At 43.0% G+C, this 21,366-nt stretch overlaps 1 protein-coding gene across 11 annotated transcripts in view; it reads left to right on the top strand.

Moving 5' to 3' along the window:
* Positions 1–21,366, top strand: part of MAST2 (microtubule associated serine/threonine kinase 2) — a 218,166-nt gene that overhangs the window by 22,790 nt on the left and 174,010 nt on the right. For 5 of the 11 annotated variants that reach the window (XM_065071480.1, XM_065071479.1, XM_065071482.1 and 2 more), the window contains exon 1: positions 9,607–10,029. The exons of 1 other annotated variant lie outside the window; for it this stretch is intronic. In XM_065071480.1, coding sequence (XP_064927552.1) covers positions 9,844–10,029 — 186 coding nt within the window. In that variant the 5' untranslated portion in view covers positions 9,607–9,843. 5 more of the 11 variants (XM_065071483.1, XM_065071481.1, XM_065071486.1 and 2 more) reach the window with 4 other exon arrangements.

Below are 21,366 nucleotides of genomic sequence, written 5' to 3'. Positions count from 1 at the left end.
ACCAGCACAGAATGCCCTTTTCTTGCTTGCAAACGTTGACATGATAAAGAGGAATGTACACAGGTTAGAATTAGAAAAACAACAGCTCTTATATACCAAGTGCGGCTAACTCCCTGCCTGATTTTTCAATGATTCCTTTTCTTATTAATTATTAGATTCATTTCTACAACAGTTTCGTGGGGCTCTTATTACATATTAGGACTTCACTGAATCGGTGACATTAGAAACAACACTTCAGATTTCAGCCTGACTGGCTTAATTTTAACTGTAGGTACAGCTTGCCTCCGCTTACACAGTAATTTTACGGCAGCCCCGGGTCTCTGTTCACAAGATCCCTTTAAAACCCGCTGCTCTTCACTCTGGCCGCTCTACCTGCCTCATACGCACTCTCCGAGCAGTGTCACAAGCACCGCAAGAAACTCTTGCTTGAACCATTGATAGTGTTTCCTGATTGGATTCCATGGTGAGATCTGCTTTCTGCAAAGAGGATTCTGCATCTGGACATAAACCATCACATAAGGTAGACGTGGTGATTACAAATAGCTGCTCTTAGTTACTTCCATAGAACAAATCTCTTTGCGTACTCTAAAGAGCAGCACTGCCCGTTACCTTGCACTTATTTAAATGCATAAGGAAAGTAGCATCTGTTGGTTTTGCATTTAAAACAGAACACTGGTTTGTCGGATAATACTCTGGGGCCATTATTTACAAACCTTTTTTGCTTGAAAAAACAAGCATTGGCACAGTGGAAGTGTGGTATGAATCTCATTGAGCAAACTCACCGAGCGTGATAATCAGACAATCTCTAGAAGCCGTAAGCACCGATTCCTGTCCTGGCTCCAGTAAATGCCTCAAGGCAAAAGTCCTGCTGGCCTAAAAAGAGCCATTTCCAGATCAGTGGAAACTGAGTGATTTTTATGTTCCAGAATGAATTTAATTAAGGCAAGTTTAAAAAGGCATGAAGTAACTATAGGAGAAACTGAAGTAAATCCGATGGCTTCTTACCCATGTCTTCATCTCATGTGACGTGATCTAGTGTTGAGTGAAATGAATGGAGCTTCTCACTGATGTTTGGTGGAAAACATTGGTGCATACTGCTTGGTACTTGTCTCTGTGTATTCATACAAAATACAGACCGCTGTATAATATGACCACTGTCAACATTGCCATGAGCGGATGCGCTAGCCAGCCTGGTAAAAACCACAGAAATACAACGTGCTCTGCGCCCGGCTGCTCGGTTTGCATAAAATACAGGCGTGTTTGTGAAGGTGTAACATGCCAGGGGGTTTCTTGTAATGCCTCTCTTTACTGAATTGACATACAAATTATAATAAGCTATAGGAAACTGAGATCTCTTCCAGGCTTTGAGCATGAGCCAAATGGGACCACTTGCTGGGAGATTAGGCAGAGTTTCTAGCAGCAGGAAGGAAAACTGTCATATGTTTGTGATTTCTCAGGCTTGGCTTTGGTTAGCAATGCTTGTAAGCAGGCTCGGGCTAAGGAGCCTTGAGAGATCTCAGCTACGCATCTTCATCACCTGAGGACTGAAGCTTGAGTCTTTTTTCTTGATGTATTCTCTGGCGAGTTATTTTGTGTGCTGCCTTATACTGAGAAACGAGTTAAATGAAGTTTCTTGCCCCTTCCCACACTCGAATGGGTCGTTTCTCTTTAATTGCTAAAATTGAACTCAGCGATATTCTTGTACTTTTAGGACTCCTACTGCCATCTAACTTTAATTTCAGTGCGCTGTAACTTCTATTAATCTTTTCAAGAGCTAAAGTGTGCATGATGTTAAGGTATTGCCACAGACAGCAACTCAGGCAGTGCAACATTAAATTATCGTTACCATTGTTATTATCATCTGGTGATCTAATTGATAGTGGCCTATGATGCTAGTAAAAGCATGCATCTATTCCAAACCTCAAACACTGCTATACTAGGTCTTAAGAGCCGTACACCCGAGCAACTTTCTTCTGGCAAGAGACATTAGCAAAAATAAAAACAGTTTAAAAAATAAAGCTAGTTGCTAACTTCCCAGCTTCTGGCAATCAGTTTAGTAACTGTGTCAACTGACATCTCCTAACTCAACATAGCGATTCCTTTTTGTGTGAGTCAGATCCCTTTAATGACTGGAGTAAGCTTTTACGGCTTTATATTCTTGTTAACTCTGCAGAGCCAATGTGGTTAACGGGAAAACTGTTTGCGCTTCCAACCAGTGACAATTGCCAGATCCATTCCCCTTCTTGGCATCGTGAAAGTTTAACAACAGCGTGACCAGAGGGAGACAGTATCAGGAGCATAAATTAGAGGATTTGGCCTGTTATAGCTTTATTATAGATGGCAATGTGGGCTAATGAAATGAATCTGTTTATTCCTCCTATCTCAGTGTGAGCCTGCACACTCACAAGTTGGAAGTGTTTTTCTCATTAACTGTAACAAGAAATGTAATGAGGAGCACAGGTTGTTACCAAATTTAGCGTCAGTCCTGAAGCGTCTTTGCAGAACTGTATTTAAAGTTGCCACAAGGGCGTGTTATTTGATGATCAAGTACGTGTTCTCGACTTCCATTGTGTTACACTTCAGAACCAAGAGTCCGCGTTCACAGGTCTCTCTGCTGAATGCATCATGTCACAAGTCAGGCTGAACGCCAAAGGAGACGCTCCAGATGGACTCAGTCTGGCACTCCTGACTCTGGGAAAAAAAGCTGAGGTCAAATCTTAACGCTGCTGGTATTAAGGTGTGATTTTCTTTTTCCTGTTCACTTTGGTGGGGCTGGGATTTCTCCTTTTATTTCGTCTGTGTAAGGAATACATCATAGCACAAAGTAAGGCTTACTTGCTTTATTTGAGTACACAAATGTTGCTGAGCTAGTTCTCCGACAGGGCACGGGAATGACAAAAGCACCAGTAATTTTATAGAACCAAGACAGTGAGTCAGTGGGGGGGAAAAAAGGCAGATATTTTAATGAATAGTAGGTTTAAAAAGCAATCACAACCCAAACAACAAAATTATCATTGTAAAAATGTTATTTTAAGCCCCATGTTAGGTTTTTCAAAATTAAAGGGGACAAAAACATACTTATTTTAGCTTATTACTGACTTGAAAGCAACTCTTGAAAGCATAACTGAATGCTCTTTCTTTGCCCTGGTCTTTCATTTGCCCTTCACGTTCTGCTGGTCTGTTACTGTGAGGTCTCTCGAACCACTAACAATGATTGTTATTTTTTTCTACAAAGAACGGGCTTTGGTTTGGATAGCTACTGACACTGGTGGGATGTGGGCTCTCGCAAGCGATGAGGGAAATCTGGGTCCAGCTTCAGAATTAACCAACTGCAATCTTGTTTCTAATTTAAACTATTAATATTGGATTGAATTCTCTCAAGTCATGTACAAATGATCAAGTTCTTCTTAAGGGAGTATAAATAGTTTTTTTTCAATGTACACTTTTATGATGGGTATTTATTATTTGTATACAGATAATGCCTAGATGTTCCTGCATAAAGCTGTGATGTAGCGTTTTAAAGTATCTGGTGCCAATCCTGGGTTACGGATGGCCATGTCCCCCTTTCCTGCCCCAATCCTGCGCTGCTCCTTTCCCTCCATGTGCTGGCACAAACCAGATGAGGGACCTGATCCAGCAAAAAGAAATCCAGCAATTCCCCCTGCCTCCAGTGTTTCCAGCCAAATCTATTTCCCTGTTCAGCTCACAGCACAGCTGTGGGAGAGTTGTGTTGCTGTGAGGAAAAGGGCGATACATCACAATGAGAGAGACAAATAGGGGAGGGAAGGACTGGCAGTACTTTAAGTCAGAACTGCCAACCTTTAAGCCCCATTGTGTTAGCATTTTTTTTATTGTTATGCTTATTGTTACGTTGAACACCTTGTCATCAAAATTAAGAGCCCACAGGTCTAGAAAGAGAACAAATAAAGCAAGCACAAGGTAACAGTGAGATCATGCTGGTCAACATGTTAAAAGGCAGTGACTGGAAACCACTAGATTAATCATTGCTGAGCTTTTCCCATTTGCAGGGATGAATTTTAAGGAGGACACAGTTGAGGTCCATGCAGTGTCTCCGCAGACATCTCTGAAGAATGACTCCCATACATGCCATATTAGTTCTAGATAGCTTGACTTATTGCCCTGTGATGAACGTCTGATTAGAAAATCAACCACAACACTCATGGAAAAGGTATTTTTTTCCTCAGTATCTATCTTTGTGTTGTCCCCTCTCTCTCTGCGTCCCTCAAACATCTCCCTTCTCTGTTGTATCAGTCAAAAACTGTTTTCACTTCCAATCCCTTCCTCGTTTATCTAAGCCCTTTCCATCTCTTCTCACTCAATACAGACACGTTAAGCCTCTTGAAGTGTCCCAATGCCACCCTCCACTGCACACCTCTTGGATTTCTATAGCTTCAATGTATGTGTCATCTCATACTTGGGAGGTGCTTCCATAAGTATAACAGTAGAACTGTGTGTAATCCTCCCCCTAGCCCTCCTTAAAACTAACTCATCATTGTTTGGGTGCCCAAAGAGAGGGTGACAACAGTTAGGACCTGATGCTGTTCCTGCTGGCCAGCGTCTCTCTATTCCCCGTGAGCTTCCCTTCCCCTGGACCTTTCAGAAATGCATACAAAAATACATACTTATATATATATGTAATTTGTATTCTGTTAACACCTAGGCTCAACTTTGGCAATTGCTGTACAATCACATCCCAGCTGACAGCGAAAGCAGCAGATTCCCTGGTCTTCTGTCTCTTTAAAGCTATAATGTTTTTGACAAGCTTTTGTTGCTAGGAAGCGCTGTACATTTAGCTATTGCACTAAGCTCTCCTTAAACGTCACAGCCATACTTTCAATTTGTGATATATATTTTCATATTTGCATCTTCTACTTCCTCATCAGGTGTAAATATGATATCTAGAACAAGGTTACAGCAGTGCAAAGCTGTCACTTTGACATACTGCATCACTGCAAACAAGGGTCAATGTCCTTCATGGTATATAAAGAAGGCAAATAACGGTGGGAAAGCAAATCATACCCAGTTAGGTCTGGACTCCTGTTATATATAGATCTAGTAACTGCCATCCTGGACCAAGTTGTCAGCTGGTTTACTTCATTATTCTGTCCCTGAGACTAATAGTAGTTTCCAGTGAAGATGCACTAGATTAATATACTGTATAATATACTTTTATGGAATAACCTGCCTGTAGGAAATTTCTTCCTAATCCTCCTGAATTCAGTTACTAGCTTGTGCCCTGGAACACGAGTATTTATATCCTTCCCATAAAAAGGCCTTATGTACTATCAGTATTTTTATTAATTACACAAATGTTTAATGCAGAACTTCTCAAGCAGCAGACCTCACCAGATTCAGATCCCGAGTAAATTTTGCCTAGGTTGTGTCAAGGTCCCAGACTTACGAATTCTCCTGCATTCTTTTGGAAAATCCTGTATTTCTTACCCCTTCCCTGCAGCGCAGGGGTGGTGGTGGGGAGCTGTACCCTGCAGTTCGCAGCTGTGCGGGCAGCACACGTTGCTTGGCTTGCCTGGCAGAGCTGGGACTGCTCTCTTGCTTTTTGCTGAACAAAATGATGCATCATGCTACAAAGAGGAATTGATTAGTCTCAGGCAAAGCTTTTCCTAGCAAATCTCACTCTTCCTCTAGTTCATGTAACTCCTTTTTTACCCTTAGCTTTTATTTTGCTCATACCTGGTATTGTTTAGTTGTATCATGCTGGTTTTTTAGTGAATCTTCAAAAAAGAATGCTGTCATAGGGGGGAAGTTAAGGAAACAGCCAGAAGTCATGGCAATGACTTGCAGCCTGTATAATTACTTGTAATTAGTGACATTCTACACAGGTAAAGTACAACATCCCACAGCACTGTGCCATCTTCCGGGCTGGCTGCATATTGCCAATTGCCAGGCATTAAGTATTCCAGCGTAAAGACCAAAACTTCACTGTGAATACCATTAGAACTGGGTCACCGACAGAAGGTGTGTGACAACTTAACATGCTGTCGAGGGTTAAGATTGCGGGGTGACAATAAAACCCTGGCAGATGTATTGTTAACCTCCTCTCCCCCCACCACACTTCCCCCTCCCTCTCCCCCCTTTCCACTAAGGAGAGGCGATTGGGAGGGAAAGAAGGACAGAGTGAAGAGAGTTGGAAAAAATTAAAGATGTTTTACTAATGCTACTAATAGGAATAGAGAAAATAATACAAAATATACAAAACCAATCTTGAAAGTCTCAGCAACTGCAGAGCCAGCAACCAAAGTCCTGGACTGGACTCTGCAGCCAACCGGAGCTGGATTCAGTCTCTCGCTAGGCCTCAGTTCGCAGGGACGACTAGCAAGGTCCTCTCCTAATGTCGGCCATAAGCAGAAGGGAAAAGGGCAAAAGGGATAAAGAGACGAGATCCTCGTGATCTCCCACTTTATATGAAGTATTCACGTGAATGGAATGTTATACACAATTGGTCAGTTTCTTGGTCTCTTGTTTCTCATCACCCCTCTCGCGAGATGTCCATCCATGCTTATCAATAACTTCACATTCCATTGCTATGTTTACCAAAACATGTGTCTGGTTCTCCAGGAAAATGCAGTTAATATGAAGGCTTTAGCTGACAGGCAAAATTCACTGTAAGAGAAACTTGTTTTTAACAAAAAAACCAGGACACATGCAGAACAACTAAAGCCATTTCCTCAGTCTCATACAGAGCAAAAATACTGAGAGTGAAGATTATGTGTGCAGTGTGAGCGGAATGACAAATGACAAGTCTTAGCAATATACTTCCTAGGTGGTATTAGTGATGCAGCTCTGCCTTGGAAACAGCGCAAATAGGTGATCAGCTGGGTTTTGTGCTGCACCAGTTTTGCTAAACGTTTGAATTTAACACAAATTCAAATGATCAAGTTAAATATTTCATTTTGTAGAGGAAATTCTCTTGCTCAGCAGCATCCTAATAGCATTACTATTTAGCATTTTCTGTTTGGAATAAAGAGGTTTTAACCTCACAGTTTCGAGCCATATATTTCTATTCCAGCTCTGGGAATTATTGCTGTAGCTGTGTGCTCCGCAGTTATAAAAATACTGCGGATGGCTTTATGTCATTTCAGAAAGCATTACTGAATAAGCTGGGCTAGACTCTGTGTTCCGCCTTACCCAAGTCCCTTTGAAGCAGCTAGAGAAGAATGGAAGGGAACTCTTCCCGGACAGCACAGTTCCTGCCATAATCTGAATCCAAAGGGCACTGAGACATGATACAGAGAAAATGGAAGGTTGAAGATGGGGAAAAGAAGCATCTGGAACTGCAGAGAGAAACGGAATTAACTGAGTATTAGCTGAGCATCGGTATGTGAGCTACACAGGCTCTCTGCGGTCCCCTGCTTTTGCTCCATGTTAGTCTGGATAACGTAAGAGTCAGCCCCTTTATAAGCCATTATTAACTACTCCTCTGTCTTATTTTGGATGTGACAGTATTTCTGGAGACAAACACGCTGAGCATAGGTGTGGCATCACACCATGCTCTGCCTCATGCATCTGCACCCTTTTCCCTGCCAAATCTCTCATGATTTGTTCACTTTTATTTAAAGTTGGAAAAAAACCCCAAACGGTTCAGAAAACTAGCTCATATGGAAAAGAAAAATCAGGTCACTCAGACTGGCCTGCAGATTCAGGTCATATTCAGTGATGAGTTTAAATGGAAAAAATATGGGAGAATTGGTAAAACGAAGAGCATTTTTCCCATTCCTTCAACGCGAAACCTCACTCTTCTTTTGTTTCAAAAATATTGGAAAGACATCTCGAGTCCAAAATACTAAACAGGGATTACACAGAGAAGGAAAGAATCCAGAAGCAAACTGAGCACAGTCTTTTCACAAGCAAAATGTCTTCTTAATCCCCAAACGGCTTTTTGATTTGAAGTGATCAAAAATATTTTTTAATTGTTTTAAATAGAATGCTGAACCAGAAGGCTCTTTTTTTTTTTTTTTTCCCCAATTCTATGCAAAACTAACAACTGAAGATTAGTTTTTAATATGTTTCAAAGGCAGGTAGTGTTATTCAAATTCTCAGTGTGACTTTTCTTCCTGTATTCATGAACTCTTTTTTGGCACATGGAGCGAACAGGTGTGAGCCGGCGCAAGGTGGCCCACAGGCCATAACCAACAAATAGCTAATTGGCATCTATGTTGCAGCAGGGCAAAGATCCAGCCAAATTATGACAAGGCACCGTGCCATCCTAATAGACTCACATTATCATGGGTGCCAAGATTCCATAAATTTGCATTATTTACATTTAGTTAGGGCAGGATTCCCAGCTGGGAAATTCCACATGGTTGTCCATCTCTATCATATACAATTACAATGGAAAAAGATCTCCGTGACTAATCCAGCATCCTGAAAGAGTTTACAGCAAGAATTTAAATATTCTTAATAATTATCTAAAAGTGCTGCCACTCATCTATATCAATAAATCATTTGAAAGTGTACTTTTGTTGTCTTTGTACAAAACGAATAAAAAATTTATAAAATCGGACTTGTGGTTGAAGATGTATGAGCCTTTTCAGCTTGGTAAAAAGGAAGAAAGAATTGTTTTTCTTTCTGCAGCAGCAAGGTTCCTGACTACGTAATAGTGAAAAAAAGGCAACGTTGAAGTTGCTTTTGTGAAAAATGAATGCAGAAACTGGTAACTTACACCCTCAGGGAATAATTTGCGAAGACAAAAATGCCGAGAGGGTGTGAGTTATTGAGATGAAACACAAGATGATGATGCGTGCTCTGATTACTCCTTGAGGTAATGAATCTCTGTAGGTTTACAGTCTTTTGTACGGAGGAGATGGTGAACTACATCTTAATTTGCTCCCCGATGCCATCTCGCTCTCCATAATGCTGGGCGGTGGCGTTTCTGGTGCAGCTGGTCGGCGTTTCCAGCAGCGGCTCCAGCACCCCGCGCCATGTCACCTTGGGGGAGCTGGTGGGCCTCCTGGAACACAAAAAGCGTTGCATTTTCCAGAAGATTACCTGCTACGGAAAGGTCCTGCGCGCACTTTACATCTTCAGGGGCAATTAAGCACTTGACACAGAAGCCGGTCGCTGCTGGACACCTCGGTTGGTCCTGGATCACCACGGCGTGTTCAGAAACGCTGTCCTTGCCCCGGGAGACATCGCTGCTTCGCACACCCCCAGTCTGCACCTCTCGAGCCTCCTTTGGTGACAGCAACGAGGGGGCCCCATCCCCCTTCTCCCCGCACAGCAGGAGAGCCTCTGCGGCCTGCAGGACTGCCGTGGTGCCCCTGGCTTCCTCCTCCTTCCCGGGTGTGCTCCCCTGGCAGCGCTGCCGGGAGCCATGCGGGGCTGGGCGGGCGGCTGGTGAGTTTGTTGCTGCTCCCTGGTGAGCCGGCTGCCGGCCCATGGTGAGCTGTTTGCCATCCCCTGATGAGTTGCTCCCCACCCTCTCCGCGGCCCCGCCACCTTCCCAGAATGCCCCGCGCCCTTTCCCGCCTCGCACCTCCCGGCAGGTCTCGCGCGCTCCCCTCCTTCCCGCCCCGCCAAGTCTCGCGCCTCTCCCCGCCGCGCGGCCGGCGCTCTCGCGATATCCCGGTCCGGCGGGCGCGCGGGGGCGGTGCCGCGGGAGCCGCCGCAGCCGCCGCGCTCGCGCTCCCTGACAGGCGGGCGGCGGCGCGCGGGCATGTTCCTCCGCCCCGCGCGCAGGTGGTGGTGGCGGCGCCGGTGGCGGCGGCGCCGTCCCGGCTCCCCGTGAGTCCCGCGGCCATGGCCGGCTCCGCAGCGCGGGAGCCCGAGCCGCGCCGCTGCCGCCGCTGAGGAGAAGCCGCCGCGATGAGGAAGGGCCGCTCCCGGGGGGACAAAGCGGCGGCTCCTCCGCCGCCGCCGCGGAGGGAGCCCGGGCGGGCGGTGGCCGCCAGCGCGGCGGAGCGGAGAGCCACCCTGCTGGGGGGCGGCGGCAGGAAGGAGCCGGAGGACGCCAGGGCCGCGGGGGCGCCCGGCCGGGAGCCGCTGGAGAGGGTAAAGCCGGGGCGCGGGGCCGGGGGGGCCCTGCCGGGCCGCTGGCGGCCGTTGGCATGGAGACGCGCGCCCCGCGTGGCGGTGGCTGCGGCGGGGGGGGCGCCCGGCGGTGCCGGCTGCGGCAGCCGCGGGTGCGGGAGCGCCCGGCCCGGGCAGGGCTGCGCTGCCCCGGGTGGGGCTGCCGTGGCGGCGGGGGGAGGCGGGAGGCCGGGGGTCGGGGCGCGGCGGGGGGGCGGCTGCGTGCAGCGCGCTCGGGAGGCTCCATCCTCCGAGCATCCTCTCGCGTTGCAGCCGCTTCCCCAGGTGGGCGCCCTCGGGAGAGGTGCGGGGCTGCGGAGCGGAGCGGAGCGGCGGTGGCAGCGTCCTGGCGGCGGGGAATGGCCGCGCTGCCGGCGGTCCTGCTGCGTGCCGGGGGAGAAGCGAGGGAGGATGCGGTGTCGGCTAGTTTATGTTAAATGCTTGTTTGTATTCATAATTACAGAATGCTGCTTGCTAGTAAGCTTCTCGAGGTCACTCCTAATGGTGACTTCTTTTGTGGTGCGTCTTAACAGCATTTTTTAGGTCTTAATTCTTAGCGCAAGAAATGGTTAACGTAGGAAACGTACCTCTGCAGATATTTGAAAACGCATAGGCTGGTGAAAAGTGAGTGTGCAAGTTCAGTGTGTCCACTTTTATGTCTCTCACCCCCACACAAGAAGGATCTACTGACTCCCACTTAGAGTTACAGGGATGAGAGACCCACAAGATCTTAAACTTTGCTTTGATGTGATATTCCTAGTTTTACAAGAGAAAAATGGGGGATGAAATTTCGCAGTTTAAAAATGTAGGTGGCAACTAATGCTTTTTTATTGTTTTGAAGAGAAGGAGAGCGCATCACAAGCATGAAGACTCCCGGGATGCAGCAATTCATGGCTTTGTTTTGCTGTTTTTAGGAGCAAAGTGAAAAACCAGGTTCTTTGGCTTTTCTTGTCAAAAAGGTGTCTTAAGTTTACAGCATTGTTGCAGATGCACAGGTTTAGTTTTTTTTAATAATCAGATTTTTCTAGAAAAGCTGCACGCTGCATTACATCGTCTTCAGTTATAGGAGGCTTGTATTTTGGCTTTGACTGGTTGATGTCTCTTGAATATAGATTTCTCAGATTGGGTTTTGGAAGAAGAGATGTCTTCTTTATTGCCTTGTTGAGCCAGGTGGTTCAGACATGCTACTGCTTTTGATGTTTATCACTTCCTCAAACAATTAAGGAACACTAATATCCTTATTCAGGGAAAAAGCAAAACACAAAACTAAAAGCAGAAGAGGTGACATAGTTTCTTCCCAACTGTCCATTAAAACAGCGGCTGGTAGGGCTATCAAATGCAATAGCAAGGTGTTCCTTGCGCCGTTTTGATCTATTGTATATGAAATTGACAGGGAAATTAGAGGAGATTAACACCATTGTTGGTAGTTGTGGACTAAACTTTTTCCGAGTCGTGTATACAGAGCACGCCGCGTACCATGTTCTGTATTGAACACTCAGGAAGCTTCAGCAAAACAACACTAACATTGTAAAACAGGAAGGGATGCAAATTCAGACGTGACATTTCTGAGGTGCACAAGGCTTTTCAATGGGAGATACTGACGGTTTGTTTTAAGCTTGGGTGCTCTGACTAAGACCCGGTGGGACTTGTAGGGACAGATCTTTACGTGCTGCAAGTATTCGTTGTGATGGAGTCTTTGAGGAGTTTTGCAGCTAACGTTGTGAAAGCTTCTACTGAACCTGGGTGAGGTGCCCCCCAGACTTCAAAGGAGAACCTCTCATCCTCTCTCCCCATTTGTTTTCCATTTGAAGTGCTGGAAGTTTTATAAATGTGATAAGCAACTAGAAATAAATAGATAGGTTGGACAAACTTAATAAACAGGAGACATAATTCTATTCACAGCATTTCTATCTTTAATATTAATAATTCAGTATTTCTTTAAACATCAAGAGCTGGGAGTGTGAATATGGTGGAAAGGACCTACTGAGTTGCAGAAGACAGTGTGATACTCCATTTCCACTGGTGCAGCCCTGTTGTTTGCGAGCCTGCAGTGTGCCCTCAGCTGTACCGGTGCAACCGTGTGCGCAGCTGCAGGGAACCGTTCGGAATTAAATGCAGATTTCACAGTTTGTTTGCCGTACACTTACACAAGTTTGTGGTTGGGGGAACTAAGCAGCTCTAATGTTGGGAAAAGTACTTCTCACACCGTGACTGTAGTAGTTAATCACTGCACTGACCTTCAGGCCTTTGAAAATCTGGTCTGTTAATGTGCAGTGCTTATAGTTCTGACATGTACATGTGATTAATATTTTCACTTTTTAATGAATTATGTATGAACATAAAAATTACTGTACTTGGTCACATAAAAGATCCTTCTAGTCCAGTATCCTGCCTCTCTGAGCTGCCAAAAGCAGATGCTTGGGAAGAGTATAGTGTATATTGAGGAAATACCTCTCCCAGCCTCCAGTAATTTGTGGCTCCCAGGTTTCCTGAACTAGAGGTGATATTTGTTTTTAGTGCCCCCAATGGGTTTTTTCTTATGAATTTGTCCAATCAGTATTTGAAGCCATGTTTGCCTGTAGCATCCACAACATCCTGTGATTGAGTGTTGTAAGGCTTGAACACATTTCGTGTGGAAAAACCACTTCTTTTTGTTTGTTTTTGAACTTTCTACCTGCTTGTTTCATACCTTGTGTGTTGATTCTTGAATTGGAAGAGGCAGCGAAAAAGAGAATCCGTGTTCTTCTGTATGGCTTATGGCTTGATAACATTTTATTTTATTTACTGTTCCTTGCCTGTAGGTTTTCCAGAGGAGTTATAAAAAGAAGTGGCTCTATCCTTATCATTGTCCTTGCTGTTTTCTTTGCACCTTTTGCAGGTCTGTTCCTGATCGGAGATAGTGACGCAGGGAACAGAGGAACAGGGTTGGGGAACAATAACCAGGACTGGCTACAGTATTTCAGCAAATGACACCTTGTAAACTTATATAGCATGTTAGGCTTTATTCTTTGATCTTCTGCTTGCTTTTTCTTGACAATCTTTAAGCACTGAGTTGGCATTTTCATGAAACTGTCTATTATAACTCCACAATCACCCTTTTAAGTGGTGATAGCTAGTTCAGAATTTGTCATTGTGTATCTAAATTTAGGATTTATTATTTTTTTACATTATACATCACTTTTCATTTATCAACGTCTAATCTTATCTGCTATTTTACAGCCCATTTAAACAGTGTCATTAAGGTCTTCTTCAGATCTTTGGCCATCCCTTTTGCAACCTTGATTAACTTTTAGCTTTGTCAGCAAGCTCTGTCACACAGGCGTTATGCTTCTTTGCTAGATGTTGCTTTAATGATGCCAGAACAGATCATTGTGGGACCGCACTGGTCAGCCTTCTTTTTTGGGAAAAGGTCCAGTTGTTCCAACTTCTTATTTACTATGTGTTAATCAGGCATGAATTCGTCACTGAGTTGTTCTTTTTATCCCGTGACAGTTTGGTTTCATTGAGCGAGGGCGTCTTTGTCAAACACAGCCCACTTGGATTTCCATTAAGTATCAAATTAATCATCATATATTTGCTGACTACGTTGAAAGAGAAAAAAGAAAGTTGAGGTGTAAGTTATTATTGCTTAGGAGTGACAGTCACCCTCAGCCAGAGGCACATTATAAGCATTAGGTTGTTTCCATATTGTGCTTACATAATTAGTTTGAGACATTGTGATATTTATTGTGAAAGATCCCACATGGATCATAGCCAATATTTGTCAGAGGTGCTTTTATTAGCATTTTCTACTTCAGGTAGAAGTCAAAGGTCAAAGTTCTCATAGAAAAGACACTTCAGTGTCTAGAAGATGTGAGTTAAGGGGTTTATGATGGAAGCATCCAAGACCGTGGTTGGTATGTAGAAGGTAGGTGGCAAACAGCAGCTGTTTCCTCTAGTATTAAGCTAGGAATCAGGCTTAAAAAGAGAATCTTCACACAAAAGGCAAAACATGCATGATTTGTTTTTACCAAAGAATGCAAAAAGCATTCAGAGTTGAAGTACTGGAGGAGGGATCTAGTGAAAATTATTGAATAGGCAGACTGGATCCACCTGAGGAAAACAGCTGAAATTAACTTGCATATAGGAGAACATTAGAACAGGGCAAAGGCACGATGTTTCCCTTTGCTGCTCTGTAGGGAATGTCTTTGCTATTTTTATGGATTTTTTTCCATGAGGAATGAGCATTAGCCTGTCCCTAACAAATCTGAATCCTGTGTCCCTCTGCAAGCAGGGGGAGAATAGCTGAAGTATTGTGGAAGGTCTAGAGGGATGCAGGTTGAGGGTCAGAAGAGCAAAAATAGAGGTCACTGATTGCTGAGTCTTGCTGAACAACGTTTTCTGCTCTGAAGGCATCCTGGGAACTAGTTGGTGCTGCTCAGAGGTGCTTTGCTCGGGGATGCGACAAGGTGAGGGGACAGAAACAGACCCCATGCTTGTCAGCACTTTACCCTCACTTCTGTCTGGTTCCTTCTCCTCTTGTTACGGGTGGCCAGGATGGATTTATAAGTAGATTCTGTGCCTTTGTGATTTTGTAGGGTAGTAAAGAGATGAAGAGGAAAACAGTAGCAGAATCTCAACAAGCATTTCAGGGGGCTGGTGGAGGGACTGCAAATTGCAGAGGTGGGATTTTGGATTAGAGGGACCCTTTGTCTTGTATGAAGTTTAACTTGGCTGCTGCTGCTGAAGAGTTGGGCTGAATTGTTGCTAAACCCGGAGGCTCCCCCACTGCATTTATGTTCATTGTATGGGAAATGTTCGGCTGATGCCAGCAGGCAAGCTGCATACATATTATTGAGAACTAATGAAAAATCTCCTTACTCTTAGTTTTGTATTGAGGAGCCCTTTCTCTAGGCAGTCTGTACAGTAGGCTATCGTCAGCTGTCAATTTTTATGTGCCTCAAGAAGGGAGATCTTGTGGTGTTCCCAGACAGTACATTTTATAATTTCTGCATTGGTTAGAAAGTGTTCCCTGAGCTTTGAACAGGATAACTGACTTAACAATCAGATTATTTAGTTATTATAGTCATTTGGAACTGAAACTTTCCTTTATTTCCAGGTGTCTTTGAAACTTCGTAGATCTATATGTCCCAAAGCCAAAATGGATTACTGTGCTTATCCAGTGTGATTTCCCCACAGGTGCAGGCTGTGGAGCTTTCCCGAAAGACAAATTAAAACATCGCTTTTAGAAACTGATCTTATCTTAGCCTTGGATCATGGTGTGTCTGTCACCTCTTCTGGAAAGCTCTGCCACTGTTTAATTATTCCTGCAGTTCGGAAACAAAACCACATCTTATTTCTAGGCTTGTTTTGTCTAATGTCCAACTTTCAGCTGTGAAATATGCCTATGCTAGCGCAGAGAGTAAAACTCTCTACTATCTGATATCTTTTCCATGTTTAAGTATTTGGAATGTAAAATCTAGCTTCACTTGGAACAGAAGACACTGAGTTCTTTTGCTTCTAGCACTTCATGCTTTCTTCCCAATTGTTTTTGGAGTGTATGCACCAAAAATAGGTAATATTCTTGCAGCAGCCTGGGATAGTGTGATCACAGACAAGGTTACTTCTCCACTACTGCTTGATATTTGTATTTTTACAGTTTTGAGGATTGCATTACCATGGTTGGGTGTGTCGTATGAGAGTTTTGTAACTTTATGACTCCGTGGATATTTCTACTCCCTGTATCGCTCAAGTCTAAGTTGTCTTATAAACGTTAGGTTAGAAAGCTTAGCCTCCCTTTTGTGTTGTCTTTGCATATATATATATATATATATATTTTTTTTTTATTATTATTATTTTTTTCAAGGAATGGCAAAGGATCTTTTCCACTGACTTCTCACTCTGTATTTTTGGAAAGCAGTCAGTGACCAGCAGGGGGAAACTGGCCAAACCCCAGAGTGCTAGTGGGATTTGTTTTGCCTCCAGAGCTGCACAGAAGCTGTTACCACGTGTTCCTTGCTGCGTGGCAAGCCTGCAAACTGAAGAGATTTTTCTTTTTTCCTAACCACAACTTCAAATTTAATAAGCATTTTCTCTTTTTTCTTTTCTCTCTAGGTGTCATCAGTACCTCTATTGTGATGAGCTCTGTTCAGAGACTGCATAACAGTTTGTTGTTCTTTGGTTATTTCTACCGTGAGTTTTCCCTTATTTTTCAATAGGTAAAGCAGCAAGCTTTTGGAGTTCGGTTCACACTTTGTTTTTGAGCTTTGTCTACACCTCTGTCCATCAGGCTGCTGATCCGAGCTCTGTTGCAGCTCCTCTTCTGCTCTGCCACACATGGACCTTATGATTAACAGCTCACAACACTGAAAGCTGTTTCTTTTAACTCCCTATCAAAACCTACAAGCTGAAATGAAACTTAATCTGAAGAAGATGGAAGTTTCTTTCCAAAATTTAAGCAAATAAACAGAATCAAATGGACCTTTCCCTAAAAAGGTAGTTTGCATTTGCAATAAAGTGTAGCTTTAAATATTCACATTACAGATTCCATAAAATCAAATAGAGCTTGAACATAGCCAAATATGCTCTGTAAGCATCATTGCCCCTTCTTATCAAAGGAGGGACAGAGTGCTGCTGCCTTCTAGAAGATCAGGAACCGTCTGTTCACATAAATACTTGTAGGTACCTGTTTTGGGATATTGTTGCCATTTAGGGCTGATTTTAGGGCAATTTTCTCTTGTGCCTGTTTCGTCAAGGGAGCTAAAGAAAGTCTTAGGGAAGACATTGGTAAAGACTCCTAAATTACAAGCTGTCGATGTGACTTACCATTAAAAACTCAGTTACTGTTTGTAGACCTCAGACTTCCTTTTCCCATCTCCCTTTCTTTGTTGCTGTCTAGCCCTTTTTCTCATTACAGGGACAGAACAAAAAGCGAGTGGATTTTTGTAAGAAGTTACCAAGTTCTACCCTGTAAAGCTTCTCGTATGGTGAACCAGAGTCCAGAGTGCATGGCTGGCTGGCAGGCATTCTCCCTCATCCTTAATTTCTTAAGTGTATCCCCTTTTCTGTGAAGAAACAAAGGTATTGAAGAAGCCAGAGCACAGCTGTGGAAGAAGCAGCTGCTCCCTGTGACATGCATGGTTCTGTCTCTCCTTTTTTTGCCTCTGTCATTTTCCTGATGGGGCAAAAAAAAAAGCCAGAAAGAACAAACCTCTCAGTGTCCTGTAGGTATATGTCACTGCCTTCCAGAAGCTGATTCTTTTGATGGCAGAGCTACTCCTGTTTGAATTCTTCATTAGCTGTAGTTTTGCCTTTCTGTATTTTGATCAGGCTGGCAAAACATTGCTGTGAGTTCACTTGTATGTTCATGCTAATGTTTAAAATATGGGGGGGAAAGTGACTGAAGAAGAGTCATCTAAAAGCAGGCAAAGGGGGGAGTAGAGTCAAGTGATCAATTTTGCAGCGTGCTTGTTAGATAATAACAGAATCGAGCCAAAAGATTCATCTAGAAGCAGACAAAAGGGACATAGTGTCAAGTGACCAGTTCTACCATGGGCTCGTTAGGTAATAGCAAAACAGAGCCAAAAGGCATATGTCACTTCTCTGGCCTGATACAATAGAAACATCACCTCTCTCAAAAGTGAAGATTAACGGACAAACCTAATTTGTTTAAATCGATTTGTGTGAATCAATAAGTAGGTAGAAATTGCGTCAGCAACTTAGATGATTGAGCTCAGCTGTGTGAGATTTCAATTTCCTGTCACAAGTGAAGAGTAAGAGCAAATATTGTGCATTAGCCACGTTAATTTCATGTCGTGCATATTAGAATAGTTAAGCAGGCAGTGGAAAGATTATGAATATATAGGTGTTCATGTTGCTGATGGTTTGCATCTGAGTTTAGCAGTGTGCTGTATTTCTTGTCCAACAGGAGTATAGAAGTGAAGGAGCTAAGAAGTCTTCTGTGAGAAGTGGCTGGATTTATTGTGGCACTGCTTGTGTTTGTAATCAGTTGTTAGCTCAAAGGGAGAAGCTGCTGCTACCTACTATTTGTTATAGAGCACTTGAGGGTCACAGTGGGGGCTGTCCAAGGCTGGGATTAGGCATCTACAAAACACTCAGAAAGACTGTAGGTATTTTCGTGACTGTACGCTTCGAGAAACCAAGTGATGTCCATGTGTATTGTGTTGGAGAAATGGGTATGTGTTATAGACTTTACACCTAGAAGTTGACTTACTTCTTGAGCAAGCTGATGCGCTTTCTTACAGTGTAAAGAAAGTGCATGTCCCGCATGTCAAGGTAGTTCTTAGAGTCTCTAGAAGACGCAATTCTTTATTTTTGTCTGATAGCTTATTTTATTGCCTGAGCTGCCTGTTGTGCTTCGTAAGCCAATATAGCTTTGGTGCTATAATGAATGCAGTGGATTATTATAGGTACAATGACAGGCATTTATTTAAAATGTTTTTTTCACTCTTATTTAATTCGTACTCATGGAATCTGAGCAGCTGAAGCTAAGGAAGCAGTGAAGGCCACCAGGTTAGGAAACTGTTTGAGACCAAACCAAAAAGCTTCATTGCCCATCAAAACCTTGCTCCTCAAGAACCACAGCAGCTACGTAGGTGGGTCATTTAGAGTCTTAGCAATTTCATTTCCACATCAAATGATGATGTGCTGTTTAAACGTTTAGGCATAGATGGATGCAGTGACATACTGGTAACTAATAACTCTTTCTCTGATTTATTAAATGACTTAAATTGTACCCATGCAGTGTGAAGATGGCGAAAATACGTGACCCTGAAAGTTAAATTCTGCATTCAGTTAGTTATTTATGTGTTCTTTGACCTTTGCATTGATCTCTGTGTTCAGGAGAGAAGAGAATCTGGTTTCAGCCTTCTTGTGCCATTCTGCACACACTTTAGCTGAAGTGTTTCTGACTGTAGTTTTCTGTTTGAGCTGGAGGCCTGGCCATGTTCGTAAACCTCACGCTTGGGCATCGGCTTTGTTGTCAAGCTAAATGGAAGAAATACATAATACGTTTTGTCCTTTAAATAATTGTGTCTGTTGTTTTTTTTGGGATGGAACTGGATTATGCTGCTTGGTGAGGAGAAGCTTTTGTGCCAGACTCCAGACACTCCATTTCTTTGTTAATTAGTTTATCTTTGTCATTTTATGCAATTTCTGTTGAGAGAAACTAGGGATTAAGCATTTGTTGTGTTTCCAAAGGTTAACTTCATTTCCTTTAGGTCTAGAGCCGTTGATAGTTTTATTTATAGTCTTAAATGATCGTTTTTTCCCCCATTCCATACCTGCAGATCTGCTGTCGAGTTTGGAGGAAAATTTGTTCCCAGGAAAACTTCACATAAATGCTTCTTAGTTCTGCCGGGCATTGATGTACTTATCTCATTTGTGGAAGGCAGTGAGAAGATTCCAGATGGCTCATGGAGACAAAAATATTGATGCCAAATGATTGGAACTTCCACTGTCATGAGCAAAACAAAAAGAAGTAACTTTTTCCCTGCTGCAAATAACGATCTTTCTCAGTGGTGATAACATCAGATTACGATGTATCATGGTCTGTCTTCATCATGTATATGAACAAATAGTGTTCTAACTCTTAGTAGAGCGTTGTGTCTTGTTAGATTTTGTTTTGCCACTGATCTCTAACTACAGATGGTTCCATCACTAATGTTCAGGTGATAGTTGTGATGTATAAAAGCATCCTGGGCTTACAAGCAGCATGGTTAAAGAGGATTCCTGCAGTGTGTTCTGGTTTCATGCTTCTCTGTGCAGAAAAAGTGCACTTTATAAATTAAGATCGAGTCTTTGTGTTCCACATCTGTATGTAGTCATTGCATTAGGAAAGCCCCTTTAACTCAACTGAGCAGTTTCCCATCAAAGCTCAGTTCAATGAGTTACCTTTTTCTTTTCTTTGTAGAAACAAGCCTTGGAACAGCAGTTGGGCATGAATTTTTCTCTTCTAGCCCCCCTGGTCTTGGGACAGTTGTTTGAAGGGCTGTATCTCATCCTGAGCCAACAGAGACTTTCATTGAGACTGCACCTCAAACTTCCTGACTTTTAACTTTTTTCTTTGTTTATAAGCCTTAAACAGAATTTACACAGGTATTAGTAGGTATTTTATGTTGTTTTGCTCTTTCCCTGTGAATGAGACAGCGAGACAATGTAATGTGCACAAAAATAAATATAGTTGGAGATCTGAAAGCTCATTCGTTGAAAAGAAAATAAGCTTCAACGTTGCAGCGAATCAAAGCACCCTGCGGAATGTTCTGGTGATTCTCATTTTTATACCCAATATTAAATGGTATGTCTTTTACATGCACAGCTTAAGATGCAGCTGTGTTTCTGCTGCCTGCCTGCCCGCTTCCTTAAGCAGTTCTCATTCTAGTTGTTTGTACAGCATAACAGGTGTTAAATTCAGTATTTTCTGTGTAATAAATTTCTGAATAAGTCTGAGAAATTGGCAAACGAGAAAAAATTTGGCTTGTTTATACTGCGGATTATGGTCTTTAGCAAATTTAAACTCTTGTCTCTATTTGACTGTATAAAATCTAATAGACAAAAGCACAGAAGATAAGTGTTTGATAATGTGTAGGATGCTAAAGAGAACGTGCAGTAATACCAGTCAGTGATGTTGGGCCCATCTTCCGAGTTTAATGGAGGAAAATCTGCAGCGAGAAGGTGTTACTGGTGTCTTATAACACCAAATTTTATTAGAAATCACTTCTTTTGTTTTCCACAATTCTATATATTGTTACAGCAGATGGGATTCTAATGTAAAAATCATGAATTACAGAGTTGTTAATGTCTTTTGTCTGGCCAGGAGTTAATTTCCCTGCTCTGTACAAACCTTTTACGTTTGGAATACTCATACTGGAGTATGGATGCAGAAGGAATGACGCGGCCTTTAAAGTGCAGGGTCTTTGTGCAGCCTGGTGTTGTTTTCAATGCAACTAGTGAGCAAGTTGTGGGGTTTTGGGTCTCGGGATATTGGTAACGGTTCCTTTGAGCTTCTTTAGAGTTGGACGCAGTATTCAGTAGAGGCTCTGTTGCTCTTCCCTAGATGAAATTCTTGTGGCTTTAGGCATTTACAAGCTGAATTCAAGAATTTGTCTCTCATTAGGAAGTTCCTGAAGTAGGATCAAATACTTTGATTGTTGACGCCATTATGGTCTTATTTGCATTTTCATATAAAGACCAAACATTCAGGCTGATATAATTTAATCACAAATTACCTTGTCATCTAGACTGTGTTTCCATTAAGAATAAGACGATTCTGCATCTCAATGCTCCTCAGAAAGGGGGTAATAATGTACATAGTTGTAAATA

Source organism: Columba livia, chromosome 8 (genome assembly GCF_036013475.1).
Source record: "Columba livia isolate bColLiv1 breed racing homer chromosome 8, bColLiv1.pat.W.v2, whole genome shotgun sequence".
NCBI lineage: Eukaryota > Metazoa > Chordata > Aves > Columbiformes > Columbidae > Columba > Columba livia.
The sequence above is the reverse complement of the archived record's forward strand: the minus strand, read 5'-3'. Positions and strand labels throughout refer to the sequence as shown.